The 17,398-nt window shown below is 43.0% G+C and overlaps 1 protein-coding gene across 1 annotated transcript in view; it reads right to left on the bottom strand.

Moving 5' to 3' along the window:
* Positions 1-7,705: 7,705 nt before the first annotated feature.
* Positions 7,706-17,398, bottom strand: part of LOC117522962 (collagen alpha-1(XIX) chain-like) — a 256,577-nt gene continuing 246,884 nt past the window's right edge. The window contains exon 38 of the mRNA XM_034184381.1: positions 7,706-8,249. Coding sequence (XP_034040272.1) covers positions 8,149-8,249 — 101 coding nt within the window. The 3' untranslated portion in view covers positions 7,706-8,148. The remainder of the gene's footprint in view (positions 8,250-17,398) is intronic.

The following is a 17,398-nucleotide window of genomic DNA, read 5'->3' as shown; positions in this document are numbered from 1 at the left end:
TGCAAAATCTGGCACGTTGTGATGTTTTGCTACATGAGAGATGTTCTGTGTGCTCACACATCTGTGGAATGACCAGACATGTTTTTTATGCCACAATGTCTTCATACTTTCATTTATTTGTGTTCTCCTTTCAGTTTGTGGTCTTAAAGTCTCCTTCAGGTTCTTACAGAAGAATGCAGATAAACTTGCAAACTATGCAACACCCGCTCTTTACTTTGACACAGATTCATGCATTTACCATAACATATTGGTTTCGTGTGACATTTGATTAATTTTTGTTCAAAACTGAACCACTTTATCCTTTCAAGGTCATCCAAGGTCAAAGCTCATGTGGCCAGTTGCAAGGTGATATATCACAGTGGTGCAGCTTAGCTAAAATTTCCATAACAATTGTTGATTTTGTCATAAAAGCACCAAATTTGGCACACATATTCTAAATTCACTAATGTTTATTTATAAGTTTTTAGGCATGCTGGAGCTGATCTCTAATGAACTACAGGCGTCAATGACGAATTACACAGGGGTCAAAATTTAAAAATGTTCGAATTATAGTGAAAGGTATATTATTTGTCTGAACATAAAGATTCCAAAAAGGTATAGTTTGGACTATCTATGACTGAATGCTACGGAGTTATGGGGTAAAAACAGCAAAAAGGATGACAAAGGTCGATTTCAGTTTGTACAGGGGTCATAAGTTAAAGTTGGTCCAATATTGGTAAAAAAGTGATGCAAATTATTGGTTGACTTAATAGTTAATAGGGTTTTAAAGGAATACTCTGCACCATCGGTCATGCGTCATAGAATCCAAAGGACATCAACCTATTTGATCTGTTGTCATTGATTAATCCTATTAGCTTCTGACCCCTGTTCAAACTGAAATATACCATTGTCACCATTATTGCTATTTTACAGCATAACTCCATAACATTCAGTTATAGGTAGTCCAAACTATACCTTTTGGAATCTTTATGATTATACAAATAATATGGTCTACCTTTCACTATAATTAGAACATTTTTAAATTTTCACCCCTGCGTAACTCTTTATTGATCCCTATAGGTATGTTGAGGATGCCTCAACATCTAAAAATAAACATTAGTTAATTTAGAATATGTGTGCCAAATTTGGTGCTTTTATGACAAAATGAACAAAAGGTTAGCTATATCGCCCCACTATGACATCATATTATTGTTTAATGGTAACCATGTGTGTTTCTGTAAGCAATTCCTCAAAATATCCATTCTGATTATCACCTGTATATAAGCGTGGGATGAAAATGTTGACCTTTGCTGGTATGATTTTTAGTTTTAACCATTTGAAATCACTTTGTTGTTGGACAAGCATTAATCATTTTATCAAGTTTGGTCCAAATCAAAAATTTTATTTTGTGCACACATAGAAGGGGGCTCCACAAGCTTCTGGCATTTTTACACATCTGATGTTCAAAAATAAAATGAGCGAGTAAACTCGTCAAGTCACACTGACTTTGGTGCATGTTGTAAATGTATGTAAATGGTTTGAATTGTGATTTATTATATTTCCTACAAAACAACCTGAGATTTTGTTTCATTGTACAGAATAACAAGAGTGCAGTTGTGCATACATGGAAACCCTCATTACATCTAATAAATGGGAAAACGTGCAGCATTTAATGTTTTTCTATGCTAGTCTGTGAAGATTTCATGCAAACATGAACAATTTGTCCATCTTGAATGAATTTTCAAAATTTACTGAATTAATTTGTAGTTTATGACACATCTTTGAACTGTTATATCAACTTTATTAAATTTCAAAGGCAGATGAAAAGTTAACGCATCATCAGTGGTTTTGAGGTCAAGATAAAATTCACACAGTCAAAAAAATTAAAGGAGTTATTCATGTTAACACAAGTTTAATACAGGAAAGAAACAATGAAGGCACACCAACTTCTCATTAAATAAAAAGTTCATCTTAAAAGTGTAACCAAAACCATTTTAAAGAGCAACTTACAGGTTCATTTTATTTATTATTTATTTCATTTTAATTAATTTATATGAAAATGATGATCTGTGATGTAAAACCTTTTACAAGCAGAAAAGACAGGAAACATGACCGTGAGGTGAAAAATACATTGTGCCTGGTGACGTCACATTCAGGAGCATGAGTCACCACAGTGCACTGCCCAGTAGGAGGCAGTAGAGAGTATGGAGAGCTGTTTGCTGTGACATTTTCTGTCTATCTGTCTCACTCTGTTTTGCAGTGTTTCTCGCTGCATGTAATGGTGCATGTGGGCTTCCAGCAGAAAAGGATCCTTGTGGACAGGATCCTGGTGGGAGTCGCATTCACACCGGATTGGTTGGCCTAACTGAGCACGGGCAGTTTTGGTCAGAGCCCTATGCTACTTGTGGTGGGGGTATTATTTCTATGTCTCAGTCTGTCTTTGTGTCTCATCCTCCCTTTATGTTTCAGCCTGTTTCTATTTCTTCACCTGTCTCTGTGTCTCAGTCAGCCTAGGTGTCTCTCTGTCTCAGCCAGTCTGTATGTCTTTGTGTCTCAGTCTGCCTCTGTATGTTGGCCTGTCTTCGTGTGTCATCCTGTCTTGATGTCTCAATTTGTCTATGGGTCTCAATCTGGCTTTGTGTCTCAGGCTGTCTCTGGGTCTTGGCCTGTCTGTGCATCTGTGCCTCTCTTTGTGTCTGCACCTGTCCTTGTGTCGCAACCTGTCTCTGTCTGCACCTGTCCTTGTGTCGCAACCTGTCTCTGTGTGTGCACCTGTCTTTGTTTCACAACCTGTCTCTGTGTGTGCACCTGTCTTTGTGTTGCAACCTGTCTCTGTGTCTGCACCTGTCCTTGCATCACAGCCTCTTTCTGTGTCTGCACTTGCCCTTGTGTCACCGACTGTCTCTGTGTCTGGGAGTGTCTCTGTGTGTCAGCATGTCTCTAATGGTCTATGTTTCATTGTTTGTCCCTGAGTTCCACAACCATAGAGAGACAGATGCTTTGAGACAGAATCACAATGACAGAGTGAGAAACATAAAGAGACAGAAAAACAGCTGTTTCCCTCACTACTGCCTCCTACAGGATGCCTGCTCTGTCTCAGTTTAGAATTTGTAATTGCAGAATATTAAAAAAGTAAAAAAAAAAAAACATTTCCAGGTAAATAACACCCGAGTACTTTGTATGTTTACAACGCAACATGTGACCTCATAAAGACAACAAAATAATCAGTGAATAACAAACTGAACAACATGAAGTTTGTGTAAAACCATAGTTCACCCAACAGAATTTAGTTACAAATATAAAGTAGAAATTTTTACATTTAGAAGCTTTTCACTAATTTTACAGCATCTGACTGTTTTTTAACACATGGCTCGGAACAACAACTTTACCTCTCAGTCTAAAACTTTTCTTTCTTTTTGCTTATGTAGCATGTTTTCATAGTAGATTAATTTCAACTGTTTATTTGAACTACTGACTGAACTATATAACTATTTCAACTGCAAGTTGCTGACAACACAACAAAGAAAGCAACAAAAAAAAAAAGAAAAAGAAATATTGCACACGTATAAGATCATTAATTGTTGCAAATAAAAGCAGCTGCTAAGAAAAACATAAAATACAACCTCTGATAACTCGTGAGCACATCGTGTGAAAGAGGAACATTATCGGTCCATTCCTTATCAAGAAGCTGAGTGATGCTGAAGTCAGCGTTTGAGACAACAACACGTCCGTTTCACCAAACACGACAGGTTTTAATCGCTTTCTCAGTGGAAGGCGTGTGTCGTTTTCTAAATCACATTGACGCTTTGACCAAGACTGAGGTAGATACTGAACAAAACAAACAGCTCCACATATCAAAGCCACTGAAAGAGGGAAGTTACAGCCGGATCAGCAGACAGATGTTTGTAACGGGAGAGGCCACGCTGACAGGAGGCCATGTTGCTCCTCAGGGCCAACTTCTTAACAAGATTAGATTACATCAGGAAGGATTTACGTTGTCGCAAAGTAATCAAGAATCAAATATCTGACTATAAGAAGTGATATTTTTCTATTTGAAGAGTTTTGCACTTAGACAGAATGGGACTTTAATTTAGCCGCTGTGATGTTATTGGCCGTTTTGGGGCCCGTCCTGTTTAGCTGAAGTGAAATCACAATCCGGCACACATTAATATCAATTCAAAGTAAATTTAACATGCTGACAGAGTCGCTCTCATCAGTGCGAAAGAGCAAAACCACGAGTTTAAAATCGCATTCGTTTGCAGACGCGGTGTGGTTTGGTGAAGGTCGGTCTTAGGGGAACCCATTAAAGGAATATGAAAAATTAGTGTGATAAACGAACAGACACAATCAAAGGAGGATTTTATGAATCCTAACAAATGCTCAAATTACTAAGCAAGAAGATAAAACACACACACACACACACACACACACACACACACACACACACACACACACACACACACACACACACACACACACACACACACACACACACACACACACACACACACACACACACAAAAAGAAAACACATACATGTCCAGCAGGGGGCTCTTTCAACTCACAAATGAAATGAGGTGCACATACTCCAGAGAATATTACACCAGCAACCCAGAGATGAAAACTAAGATGGCATGCTGAGGGTGGAAAAAAAAAAGACTGAAACTTTAGAGGAAGATGAGAGTTATATTTTACATGTGTGATATGATGGCTTTCATGATGCAAGATGCAAAGTAAAAAGAAAAAGTGTCAAACCCATCTTAAAGGATGAAACACAAATAAAGTTAACACCACAACATTTCAGATTATATTTCAAACATTAATCACAGCAGTATATTTAAAAGTAAAATGACAGTTTTGAGTCAAACCTCCATCAAAAAAAAAAAAACCCCAAACCAAAACAAAACAAAAAAACAAAAACAAAAAACAACAAAAAAACAAAACAAAAACTAGATTAGGTACTAGGTTGAAGATTAACTTGAGATTGCTGATTAAAAAAAACAATCTTTAAAATGTAGAGAATTGTTGCTTCTTTTCAATGTTATTGTGATTTTAACTGGCGTGACATTCGCCTTTTTATAACAGTTTTTGTCCTTTTGAGGACGGCTGACTCAAAACCTGCAAAATGTTTGGAGGACATTAAAATCAACATAAAATATAAATAAATAAATAAAAAAGTCCAGTCTCAAGCTAAAACCTAAAGATATGCAGTACTGTGCAAATGTTTTTAGCACACTGAATGAGTCTTCGATTAAAGCTTCTTTGTGTAGGATTTAGTGCCATCTAGTGTTGAGGTTTCCAGATAATTCTTTCTTTCTTTTTTCTTTATTTGTTCTCTGTTATTGTGAGAATGGACCAAGCAGTGGGTCACCCCTCTAAGTCTGGTCTGCTTGATGTTTTGTCCTCAAAAAGACTAATTTCTCTTCCATATTCTGGCTGCGCTGCAATAATGTGAAAGGGGGAGTACGTATGTCCCTTTTGGGCTACCATACCAACATGGCAGCCTCCATTATTTAAATGATGGTTATGATGCTGTATTCCATTCCATGCTCATGTTCTATTTCACACAGTGCAGCACGATAGAAAAGCTGACAAACACAAAATGTGCACGTGTGCATTTGTGTGAGTTTTCGTCTTCAAAAATAAACAATTCTTTATGTCCAAGTTCTAAGAAAACCGGGTGACATTAAGTTGAGTGCATTTTCTTGAAAAAGGCTGGAAAGCAAATATGTTACTTTTCTCAAAAACACTCTGAAAAAGGAATGGCTGTCTCAACGAGAAAAATTGATGTATCAGTTTGCATAGATTTTTTTCAAGTTATTTCAGCTTAGTTATTTCAACTTTCAACTGAGTTAATGCCACAAGACTTCTCTCATTAAGGTGAAATAACTTTAAAAAAAAATCTATGCAAATTGGTACATCAGTTTTTCTCGTTGAGACAGTGGTTCATTTTTTTAGAGTGTAGGTGTGAAAAGTTTCATGACATAAGTAGGTTTGTTTAACTTGGGTTTAATTCAAAAATGTACTTGAGGAAAATGAGGCAGGTGGGTTCCTAAATTTACTTGGTAAACACAACATGTTAGAAAATAAAATTCAGGTACAACTAGAAAGTTCTCCAGATTCTCTGAATCTTCTGATTATATTATGGACTGTAGATGATGGAATCCCTAAATTCCTTGCAATTGAGCGTCGAGAAACATTGTTCTTAAGCTGTTGGACTATTTTTTCACGCAGTTGTTCATAAAGTGGGGATCCTTGCCCCATCTTTGCTTGTGAATGGCTGAGCCTTTTGGGGATGCTCCTTTTATACCCAATTATGACACTTGCGTGTTTCCAGTTAACCTGTTCACCTGTGGAATGTTTCAAACAGGTGTTCTTTGAGCATTCATCAACTTTCTCAGTCATTTGTTTCCACTGTCCCAGCTTTTTTGAAACTTGTTGCAGGCATCCTTATCAAAATGAGCAAATATTTGCACAAAAACAATAAAGTCTATCAGTTTGAACATTAAATATCTCATCTTTGTGGTGTATTGAAATGAATATAGGTTGGAAGGATTTGCAAATCGTATTGTTTTTATTTACATTTTACACAACGTCCCAACTTCATTAGAATTTGGGTTGTATTTACTATTATTTTAGCATTGAATAATTCTTAGTAACTATCTTTATGTTGTTATGTTTCAGGCAGACTACACCAATTGAATTAATTGACTCACTTCTTTGGGGAAAAATCAGGTTTAAACTTGACACTTGGTTAGTTTCTTTCATGAAGTAGAAAAAAAATGACCCCACCTTTGAATGTTGGTGAAATACAAATGTTTACACTTCAAAATAAATTTTCTGATGTGATGATGAAGAAAAAAGGTCAAATGGAACATTGTTATCCAAATTCTAGTGTGACTAACAAGTTTGCACAGCACTGTATAGTGACGCCCTGCAGTGATGGACAGTGAGTAAAAGTGACCAACAAAATTAAGTTCAAGTAGATGTATGAGCACCCACCAAAACAGAAATTACAAAGTTAAACAGTTGTAGTGTAGAGTTCAAAATATTTTAGCGTGTCAAAAAGAAAAATCAAAGATATACATATACAACCACAGGCGGAATTATCATACACAACACAATGTAAACAATACACGTAGATAATGATCTTGGACACACGTGCATGCAGGCAGGCACGCACTCATATGCACAGACACACAAATCAGCATTTTCAAACTTATCTATGATTGACAATAAAATGAAAATTAATAAAGTGTTAATGAAAAGTTGTGTAATTACATCATCAGGTCCCATCGCAAGCCCCATTAGACAAAAACAATCATTCTGTTTATTTACAGGTGAACGAGAGGTCACTTTCCACTCATAAAATGTAAAAACATAATGTACATTCCGTTCATGAACTAGATGTGTGTTTGGATGCTTCTTTGTCAGAAAGCTATGAAATGAATGGTTTTTATTTTACATAACATTAAGATTATCATGCACAAACTTAATCTGTCTTGACTGGTGGTTTAAAAATCAAACCAGCAACAGTATTACTGCATATCATGCTACATTTTCAACGGTTATCACCTTTAAAATACATTCTTGAAGAAGATGCAGAAAATAACTACTCTGCATATCAGACAGGAGTGCTGCACTTTGGTTGCATAAGAAGTTTGAAAAATATGATTTCACACTTGCACATAAAACAAGTGAATGCTTTTCATCTAGTTTCTTTCCCGAGACGTTCCCTTCTGCCGCGACATCGGCTAATCTGAATAAGAACAGAAGCCTGCAAAGGCACACGCATTAAGGAGGAAAACAAATCATTAAGATCCTGTTCTCAGACAGCGCTGGGCTCTACAAACAAAGTCATTTCATGGTCTTGAAAGACGTAATGCGTTGACATGGAATGCTTTATATCACAGCCAGGGGTGTGAAAACAAGAAATAACTTAAACGTACATCCATGAACAAAAAAATCCCTAAAGGGTTTCTGTTGCATTCAAAACAAATCCAACTGCAAACCCACACCCAAAAATATAAAATAAAATAAAGAACCACCCCACCTGCATTCTGTCGGACAAAGACGAGGCCTGCTGTGAGAGCCGAGACGCCACGTGACCGCCCTCCTGCCTGTGGTGCTGTCGGCTGTCCAGGAGCCTGCAGAGCCGCTCGGCTGGGTTCATAAAGAAGGAGGGAGGCAGTCGCTGATGTCGCATCTTCCAGGAGGTCCCCGGGGCCCTGGATAGCCAGGAGGACCTCGAGACGTGATCCCAGGTGGGCCTCAAAAGAGAATTAACACATGATTAAATTCTGCATGGTGCTGCACATCATTATTGTTCAGTAGAGCTTTTCATTACCGAAAAGAAAAGTGAAGAAGCACAAAAGCATAAGTGTGATGCTGCTTTTGAGCCACTGGTTTTCTATCTGCAGAGTCTCACACTAAATAACGTTAGTTATGTGGGAGAAAAAAAATTCCCTCTGTAGCAGAACAGATATTATTCCATCTGTCCATCCATCTATTCATTTTCTAAACCTAGTTACGTCCGTTAAGGGTCCCGGGGGAGGTGGCTGAAGCCTATCCCAGCAGTCATTGGGAGATTGGGTGAGAGGCAGTGTACATGTGTACATACAGTTTGGCTGCAGCCAGACTGTGCACTCTGATTTCTCTTCTAGTTTATATTTGTTCTTGTGCAGGTCTGCAGGTCTGCGCTCTGGTTTCTGTTATAGTTTATCTTTCTTCCTTTGACGTGAGCTGCGTGTGCACGAACCATCCGTGAGTAAATGTGGAGATGTCTGGAATTATACTTGATGTGGACATGTCCTGTCTCTGGTAATCAGTCTGTGAGCAGGACTTATGTCCTTTTTTGTCCTTTATTTAACACAATGATGAGAGAGTTTGAGGGGAGAGCGAGGAACTGCCTGCAGCCAGCCAGTTTTTTTTTCTTTTAATCGTTCACATGATCGTCCGTGAGTGGACTGGAGATGTCCGGACTTTTTACTGGATGTGGACATGTCCTGTCTCTGGCAATCAGTCTGTGAGCAGGACTTTTATGGACTTTATTTAAACCCAGTTGTGAAAGAATTTACGAGCAAGGAGCTGCAGCTCTTTTGAGCGTGTAGTTTCACTGCATTGTGTACACGGGATAAAAACAATCCTGCGTGATTGATATTTCGGGAACAATGGAACACAGCAGGATTCATAAATTGGTGTCGGGTAATGTTGTACTGTGAGAGTGTGGCTTCCAATCACGTTGAGTACCATTGCTTTGCCCTGACTTGCGTTGAAACTACTTCCTTTCTGCGTCCTGTGCTCGATGCAGAAAAAATGAAACATGTTTAACTCTTGGCATCCTATTCCCTTCGTCCTTTGCATCCGTCGCCGTGTTCTGGTGTTGAGCTACTTCGTCTTGGCATTAGGTTGCATCCACGTTGCGTCGTCATGACGCCGCATGATGCAACTCGAGGTGGGCCCGGTGTGAAAGGGGTTAAAGACATTCACACTCTCACTCACACCTATGGACAATTTAAAGTCACTAGTTCACCTCCCCCTCTAGCTGCCACCTTATCGTGGTGGGGGAGTTTGCGTACCCGGATGATCCTAGGAGCTATGTTGTCAGGGGCTTTGTGCTCCCTGTAGGGTCTCCCAAGGCAAACAGGTCCTAGGTGACAGGTCAGACTAAGGGCAGTTCAGAACCTCCATGACCAGTAAAAGATCAAGGACCGAGACGTCGCCCGGTATGGCGGAGCCGGGGTCCCACCCTGGAGCCAGGCCTGGGGTTGGGGCTCACGCGCAAGCGCCTGGTGGTCGGGCCTTAGCCCAGCCCGAAAGAGTGACGTGGGCCCGCCCTCCTGCGGGTTCACCACTTGCAGAGGAGGCCATGGGGGTCGGGTGCTGAGAGGATTGGGTGGCGGTCTAGGGCGGGTGGCCCGGCAGCCCGGTCCATGCTCACAACCCGTGGCTGTTGGGACATGGAATGTCACCTCGCTGGGGGGGGAGGAGCCTGAGCTTGTGCGGGAGGTTGAGAGATACCGACTAGAGATAGTCGGGCTCACCTCCACGCACAGCTTGGGCTCTGGTACCCAACTCCTGGAGAGGGGCTGAACGCTTCATTTTTCTGGCGTCGCCCACGGGGAGAGGCGGAGAGCTGGGGTCGCATTGCTTATTGCTCCCCAGCTCAGTCGCCAAGTGTTGGAGTTCACTCTGGTGAACGAGAGGGTCGCGTCCCTACTCCTTCGGGTCAGGGACAGGTCTCTCACCGTTGTCTCGGCCTACGGGCCGAGCGGCAGTGCAGAGTACCCGACCTTCTTGGAGTCCCTGGGAGGGGTACTAGATAGTGCTGTGACTGGGGACTCCATTGTTCTCCTGGGGGATTTCAACAGTGAGACCTGGAGGGGGGTGATCGGGAAGCACGGCCTCCCCGATCTGAACCGGAGTGGTGTTCAGTTGTTGGACTTCTGTGCTAGTCACAGTTTGTCCATCACGAACACCATGTTCGAGCACAAGGGTGTCCATAAGTGCACGTGGCACCAGGACACCCTGAGCCGGAGGTCGATGATCGACTTTGTAGTCGTATCATCTGACCTTTCGGCCACGTGTCTCGGACACTCGAGTGAAGAGAGGGGCAGAGCTGTCGACTGATCACCACCTGGTGGTGAGTTGGAGCCGCTGGGAGGGTAGGAAGCCGGTCAAACCTGGCAGACCCAAACGTATAATGAGGGTCTGCTGGGAAAGACTGGCAGAACCCTCTGTCAGCGAGGCCTTCAACTCCCACCTCCGGGAGAGCTTCTCCCAGATCCTCCCAGATCAGGGAGGTTGGAGACATGGAGTCTGAGTGGACCATGTTCTCCACCTCCATTGTCGATCCGGCTGCTCGTAGCTGTGGTCGCAAGGTCTCTGGTGCCTGTCGCGGTGGCAATCCCCGAACCCGGTGGTGGACACCGGAAGTAAGGGATGCCGTCAAGCTGAAGAAGGAGTCCTACTTATCTTTGTTGGTAGGTGGGACCCCAGAGGCAGCTGACAGGTACCGGCAGGCCAAGCGTGCCACAGCCCGTGCGGTCGCAGAGGCAAAAACTCGGGTCTGGGAGGAGTTCGGGGAGGCTATGGAGGAGGACTATCGGTCGGCCTCGAAGAGATTCTGGCAAACCGTCCGACGCCTCAGGAGGCAGAAGCAGCTCTCCACCAGCACTGTTTACGGTACGGGTGGGGAGCTGTTGACCCTGACTGGGGATGTTGTCGGGCGGTGGAAGGAGTACTTCGAGGATCTCCTCAATCCCATCGTCACGTCTTCTGAAGAGGAAGCAGAGACTGTGGACTCAGAGACGGACTCATCCATTACCCAGGCCAAAGTCACCGAGGTGGTTAGAAAGCTCCTCGGTGGCAAGGCTCCTGGGGTGGATGAATCCGTCCTGAGTATCTTAAGTCTCTGGATGTTGTGGGGCTGTCTTGGCTGACACGCCTCTGCAACATCGCGTGGCAATCGGGACAGTGCCTCTGGATTGGCAGACCGGGGTGGTGGTCCCTCTGTTTAAGAAGGGGGACCGGAGGGTGTGTTCCAACTATAGGGGGATCACACTCCTCAGCCTCCCCGGTAAGGTCTATTCCAGAGTACTGGAGAGGAGAATTCGACCAATGGTCGAACCTCGGATTCAGGAGGAGCAGTGTGGTTTTCGTCCTGGTCGCGGCACACTGAACCAGCTCTACACGCTCCATCGGGTGCTCGAGGGTTCATGGGAGTTCGCCCAACCAGTCCACATGTGTTTTGTGGATCTGGAGAAGGCGTTCGACCGTGTCCCTCGGGGCGCCCTGTGGAGAGTGCTCCGGGAGTACGGGGTCCGGGGTCCTTTGCTAAGGGCTATCCGGTCCCTGTACGACCGCAGCAGGAGCTTGGTTCGCATTGCCGGTAGTAACTCAAACCTGTTTCCAGTGCACGTTGGCCTCCGCCAGGGCTGCCCTTTGTCACCGGTTCTGTTCATTATTTTTATGGACAGAATTTCTAGGCGCAGCCAGGGTGCAGAGGGGGTCTGGTTTGGGAACCACAGAATCTTGTCTCTGCTGTTTGCGGATGATGTGGTTCTGTTGGCTTCATCAAATCAGCACCTCCAAATCCGAGGCCATGGTTCTCGACCGGAAAAAGGTGCTTTTCCCTCTTCAGGTCGGTGGAGTGTCCTTGCCTCAAGTGGAGGGGTTTAAGTATCTCAGAGTCTTGTTCACGAGTGAGGGACGGATGGAGCGTGAGATCGATAGATGGATCGGTGCAGCATCTGCAGTGATGCGGTCGCTGTATCAGACCGTCGTGGTGAAGAGAGAGCTGAGTAGGGGGGCAAAGCTCTCAATTTACCGATCGATCTACGTTCCGATCCTCACCTATGGTCATGAGATTTGGCTCATGACCGAAAGAACGAGATCGTGAGTACAAGTGGCCGAGATGAGTTTCCTCCGCAGGATAGCTGGGCGCTCCCTTAGAGATAGGGTGAGGAGCTCGGCCACTCAGGAGGAGCTCTGAGTCGAGCTGCTGCTCCTCCATGTTGAAAGGAGTCAGCTGAGGTGGCTCGGGCATCTTTTCTGGATGCCTCCTGGACGCCTCGCTGGAGAGGTGTTCCAGGCACGTCCCACTGGGAGGAGGCCCTGGGGAAGACCCAGGACATGCTGGAGAGATTACATCTCTCGGCTGGCTTGGGAACGCCTTGGGCTTCCCCCGGAGGAGCTGGGGGAGGTGTGTGTGGATTGGGAGGTCTGGGCGGCTTTGCTTGAGCAGCTGCCCCCGCGACCCGACTCCGGATAAAGCGGAAGAAAATGGATGGATGGATGGATGGATAGTTCGACTAATTTGCATGTGTTTGGAAATGGGAGGAAGCCGGAGCACCCAGAGGGAACCCATACAAACATGGCGAGAACATACAAACTCCGCACAAAAAGGCCACAGTTTGATGCGAACTACAGACCTTCGACCTGGGAGGCAAAAGTGCTAACCACTGAGCAACCATGCTGCATGCATGAGAGCTAAAATCAACTTATTTCACCATTAATCAAAATACTTTTTGTCTTTTATAGAACAGGCAAAATACAAATTTGTATAACAAAGTTACAAAGCATGCGATGTGTGCAGTGTTAAAATGCAAAGAAGCAAAAGTACTTTGTCAGAGTACTTAAAGTTGATGTGTTGGTTTATGTCAGATCCAGTAAACCTCTCACTTCTGTGTTCACACTACACATTCTCACTCATCATCATATGTATATCATATCATCAGACCAGACTGAGCCATGATGTGGCATTTTTAGGTCGTTGTCAGTGATGTGTATGCTTAGGGGGCAGTGTTCTTTTATGTGGACGAGGTCTTGTTGGGGTTCGCCACAATTTCAGCTACTATCCATTTGTAGGCCCCATCTCATCATATTTTCCCTGTTTTACATACTTCAGTGCTTAACCTGTTTAGTGCACACCGCTCCCTCCTACTTAATTTATTTCCTTTTGCTAGTTTTTCTTTGGGGTCTTGTATTGTAGTGATTGGTTCTGATTGAGCTTTCCAAATATTTCTACTGTGAGCTTTTACTGTGGTCCCTGCTGGGAGTGGCTGGACTGTTGCAAAACGTTTCCTTGATTTGAGGTGACTGGGAACTCCTGTGTGTTGGTGCAAGGAGTGTCTGGAGTCTGTCTGTTGTTTGGTCTTTTCAGCTCTTGTTTGTGCTTCTGTTTCTGGAGCTGCTAGGCTATTGTTAGTTTTGGGTTGAAGGGTGCCTGTGATGATTCTTCAGGCTTCGTTCAGTTCAGCATCTACCCCTAGTAGCCGAAGGATGATCGGCACGACACAGGAGCACAGTACTCTGCTGTAGAGTAGCAGAAGCCAAGGGCAGTTGATCTTAAGGTCTGTCAGGTTGCTCCCCACTCAGAACTGGCGAGTGCTTTGAGAATGTTGTTTCTGCTGTTTATTTTCTTTTTCAAGTATTTTATATGTTCACTGTAGGTGAGAGCTCTATCCAAAGTTACTCCTAGGCAGGTTGGTGTTTGGTGATTTTGAAGGGTTTCTTCACACCAGGAGATTTGTAGTTGATAAGATGCATGTTTGTTTTTGAGGTGGAAAGCACATACTTGGGTTTTGCTTGGGTTGGCAGTATGCTTTCATTGACCCAACGGCTTCTGGAAGGGTGAGTTCCACTTCTGTGAAATGTTTGCCTGTGTAGCAATGCATAGATCATCTGGATATATAAATCTACGAGTACAACCCCAATTCCAATGAAGTCGGGACGTTGTGTAAAATGTAAATAAAAACAGAATACAATGATTTGCAAATCCTCTTCAACCTATATTCAATTGAATACACCACAAAGTCAAGATATTTAATGTTCAAACTGATAAACTTTATTGTTTTTGTACAAATATTTGCTCATTTGAAATGGGTGCCTGCAACACGTTTCAAAAAAGCTGGGACAGTGGTATGTTTACCACTGTGTTACATCACCTTTCCTTCTAACAACACTCAATAAGCGTTTGGGAACTGAGAACACTAACTGTTGAAGCTTTGTAGGTGGAATTCTTTCCCATTCTTGCTTGATGTATGACTTCAGTTGTTCAACAGTCTGGGGTCTCCTTTGTCGTATTTTGTGCTTCATAATGCACCACACATTTTCAATGGGCAACAGGTCTGGACTGCAGGCAGGCCAGTCTAGTACCTGCACTCTTTTACTACGAAGCCATGCTGTTGTAACACGTGCAGAATGTGGCTTGGCATTGTCTTGCTGAAATAAGCAGGGACGTCCCTGAAAAAGATGTTGCTTGGATGGCAGCATATGTTGCTCCAAAACCTTGATGGTGCCATCACAGATGCGTAAGTTACCCATGCCATGGACAACTTACACATCTGTGATGGTATGGAGGTGTGTTAGTGCCCACATGGGCACTATCACACCCCCATACCATCACAGATGCTGGCTTTTGAACTATGTGCTGTAACAATCTGGATGGTCTTTTTCCTCTTTTGTCCGGAGGAAACGACGTCCATGATTTCCAAAAACAATTTGAAATGTGGACTCATCAGACCACAGCACACTTTTCCACTTTGCATCTGTCCATTTCAAATGAGCTCGGGCCCAGAGAAGGTGGCAGCATTTCTGGATGTTGTGGATGTATGGCTTTCACTTTGCATGGTAGAGATTTAACTTGCACTTGTAGATGTAGCGACAAACTGTGTTAACTGACAATGGTTTTCTGAAGTGTTCCTGAGCCCACGTGGTAAGATCCTTTACATAATGATGTCATTTTTTAATGCAGTGCTGCCTGAGGGATCGAAGGTCATGGGCATTCAATGTTGGTTTTTGGCCTTGCCGCTTACGTGTAGAAAGTTCTCCAGATTCTCTGAATCTTCTGATTATATTATGGACTGTAGATAATAGAATCGAATTGTGCATATCGCTGCATAAATTGACAGTTCCACGTCCCGAAAATACTGCACATGTGTGCACCGGTCAGGACGCGGAGTAATACACCTAAATGTGAAATGGTTGAATATTTTGTCACCATTACCCTGATATTATATGGTCTGAAATCTCACACGATTAACCAATCAGATTCATGGAAAAAATGTAATGGGATTAGAATACTGTATTGATGCCTTTATGGTGTATATATATATATATATATATATATATATATATATATATACACACACACACACACACACACACACACACACACACACACACACACACACACACACACAGAGTGAGGAAAATAAGTATTTTAACACCCTGCGATTTTGCAAGATCTCCCACCTAGAAATCATGGAGGGGTCTGAAATTTACATCTTAGGTGCATGTCCACTGAGAGAGATGTAATCTATAAAAAAAATCCGGAAATCACAATGTATGATTTTTTTAAATAATTTATTTGTATGTTTCTGCTGCAAATAAGTATTTGAACACCTGTGAAAAATCAATGTTAATATTTGGTACAGTAGCCTTTGTTTGCAATTACAGAGGTCAAACGTTTCCTGTAGTTTTTCACCAGGTTTACACACACAGCAGCAGGGATTTTGGTCCACTCTTCCATACAGATCTTCTCCAAATCTTTCAGGTTTGGAGTTTCAGCTCCCTCCAAAGATTTTCTATTGAGTTCAGGTCTGGAGACTGGCCAGGCCACTCCAGGACCTTGAAATGCTTCTTACGGAGCCCCTCCTTAGTTGCCCTGGCTGTGTGTTTGGGGTCATTGTCATGCTGGAAGACCCAGCCATGACCCATCTTCAATGCTCTTACTGAGGGAAGGAGGTTGTTTGCCAAAATCTCGCAATACATGACCCCATCTATCCTCCCTTCAATATGCTGCAGTCGTCCTGTCCCCTTGCAGAAGAGCACCCCCAGAGTATGATGTTTCCACCCCATGCTTCACGGCTGGGATGGTTTTCTTGGGGTTGTTCTCATCCTCTAAACATGGTAAGTGGAGTTGATTCCAAAAAGCTCTATTCTGGTCTCATCTGACCACATGACCTTCTCCCATGCCTCCTCTGGATCATCCGGATGGTCACTGGTGCTGGCTTGAGCAGGGGGGACCATGCTGCCCTGCAGTATTTTAAACCATGACAGCATCATATGTTACTAATGTAATCTTTGTGACTGTGATCCCAGCTCTCTTCAGGTCATTGACCAGGTCCTCCTGTGTAGTTCTGAGCTTTCTCAGAATCATCCTTACCCACAAAGTGAAATCTTGCACGGAATCCCAGACCGAGGGAGACTGACAGTCATCTTGTGGTTTCTTCCACTTTCTAATAAATAATCAAAACAGTTGTTGTCTTCTACCAAGCTGCTTGCCTGTTGTCCTGTGGTCCATCCCAGCCTTGTGCAGGTCTACAGTTTTGTCCCTGGTGTCCTTAGACAGCTCTTTGGTCTTGCTATGGTGGACAGGTTGGAGTGTGATTGACTGAGTGTGGAAACAGGTGTCTTTTATACAGATAACACATTCAAACAGGTGCAATTAATACATGAATACATTAATACTTATTGCAGCAGTAACATACAAATAAATTATTAAAAAATCATACAATATATATATATTGCTGTTAGGGGTTGCGTGTTGGGAACCAGTTCTTTTCGGGTATCCTAAGAAGTTATTTGATCCATCAACATCACTAGCCTTTTTGCTTAACGATTCCCTTAGCGGTCCTTCAGAGTGGCCTCTGTTTTAGGGGGCGTTGTCAAGAAAATGTCATTTTGATACGTTGATTACGACCCTGCAGTCGGTCTGTAATCAAGCTTTGAACCTTGAACCAATGAAGCAGTGCTTCAATTTTCAATCTGCTGCTTCAATTGGTTCTTTGTTTTATTTTGCTTATCTTAATTTTTCCCCACTAAAACCCTAAAGAGCATATGTCTGTGAGTAATATTTGCCTTTTTAGTTAACCGACCTGTTATGGTCTTCTGAAACTGTTGGTAGATGTATTTA

The sequence above is a fragment of the Thalassophryne amazonica genome, chromosome 13 (genome assembly GCF_902500255.1).
Source record: "Thalassophryne amazonica chromosome 13, fThaAma1.1, whole genome shotgun sequence".
Taxonomy (NCBI): domain Eukaryota; kingdom Metazoa; phylum Chordata; class Actinopteri; order Batrachoidiformes; family Batrachoididae; genus Thalassophryne; species Thalassophryne amazonica.
The sequence above is the reverse complement of the archived record's forward strand: the minus strand, read 5'-3'. Positions and strand labels throughout refer to the sequence as shown.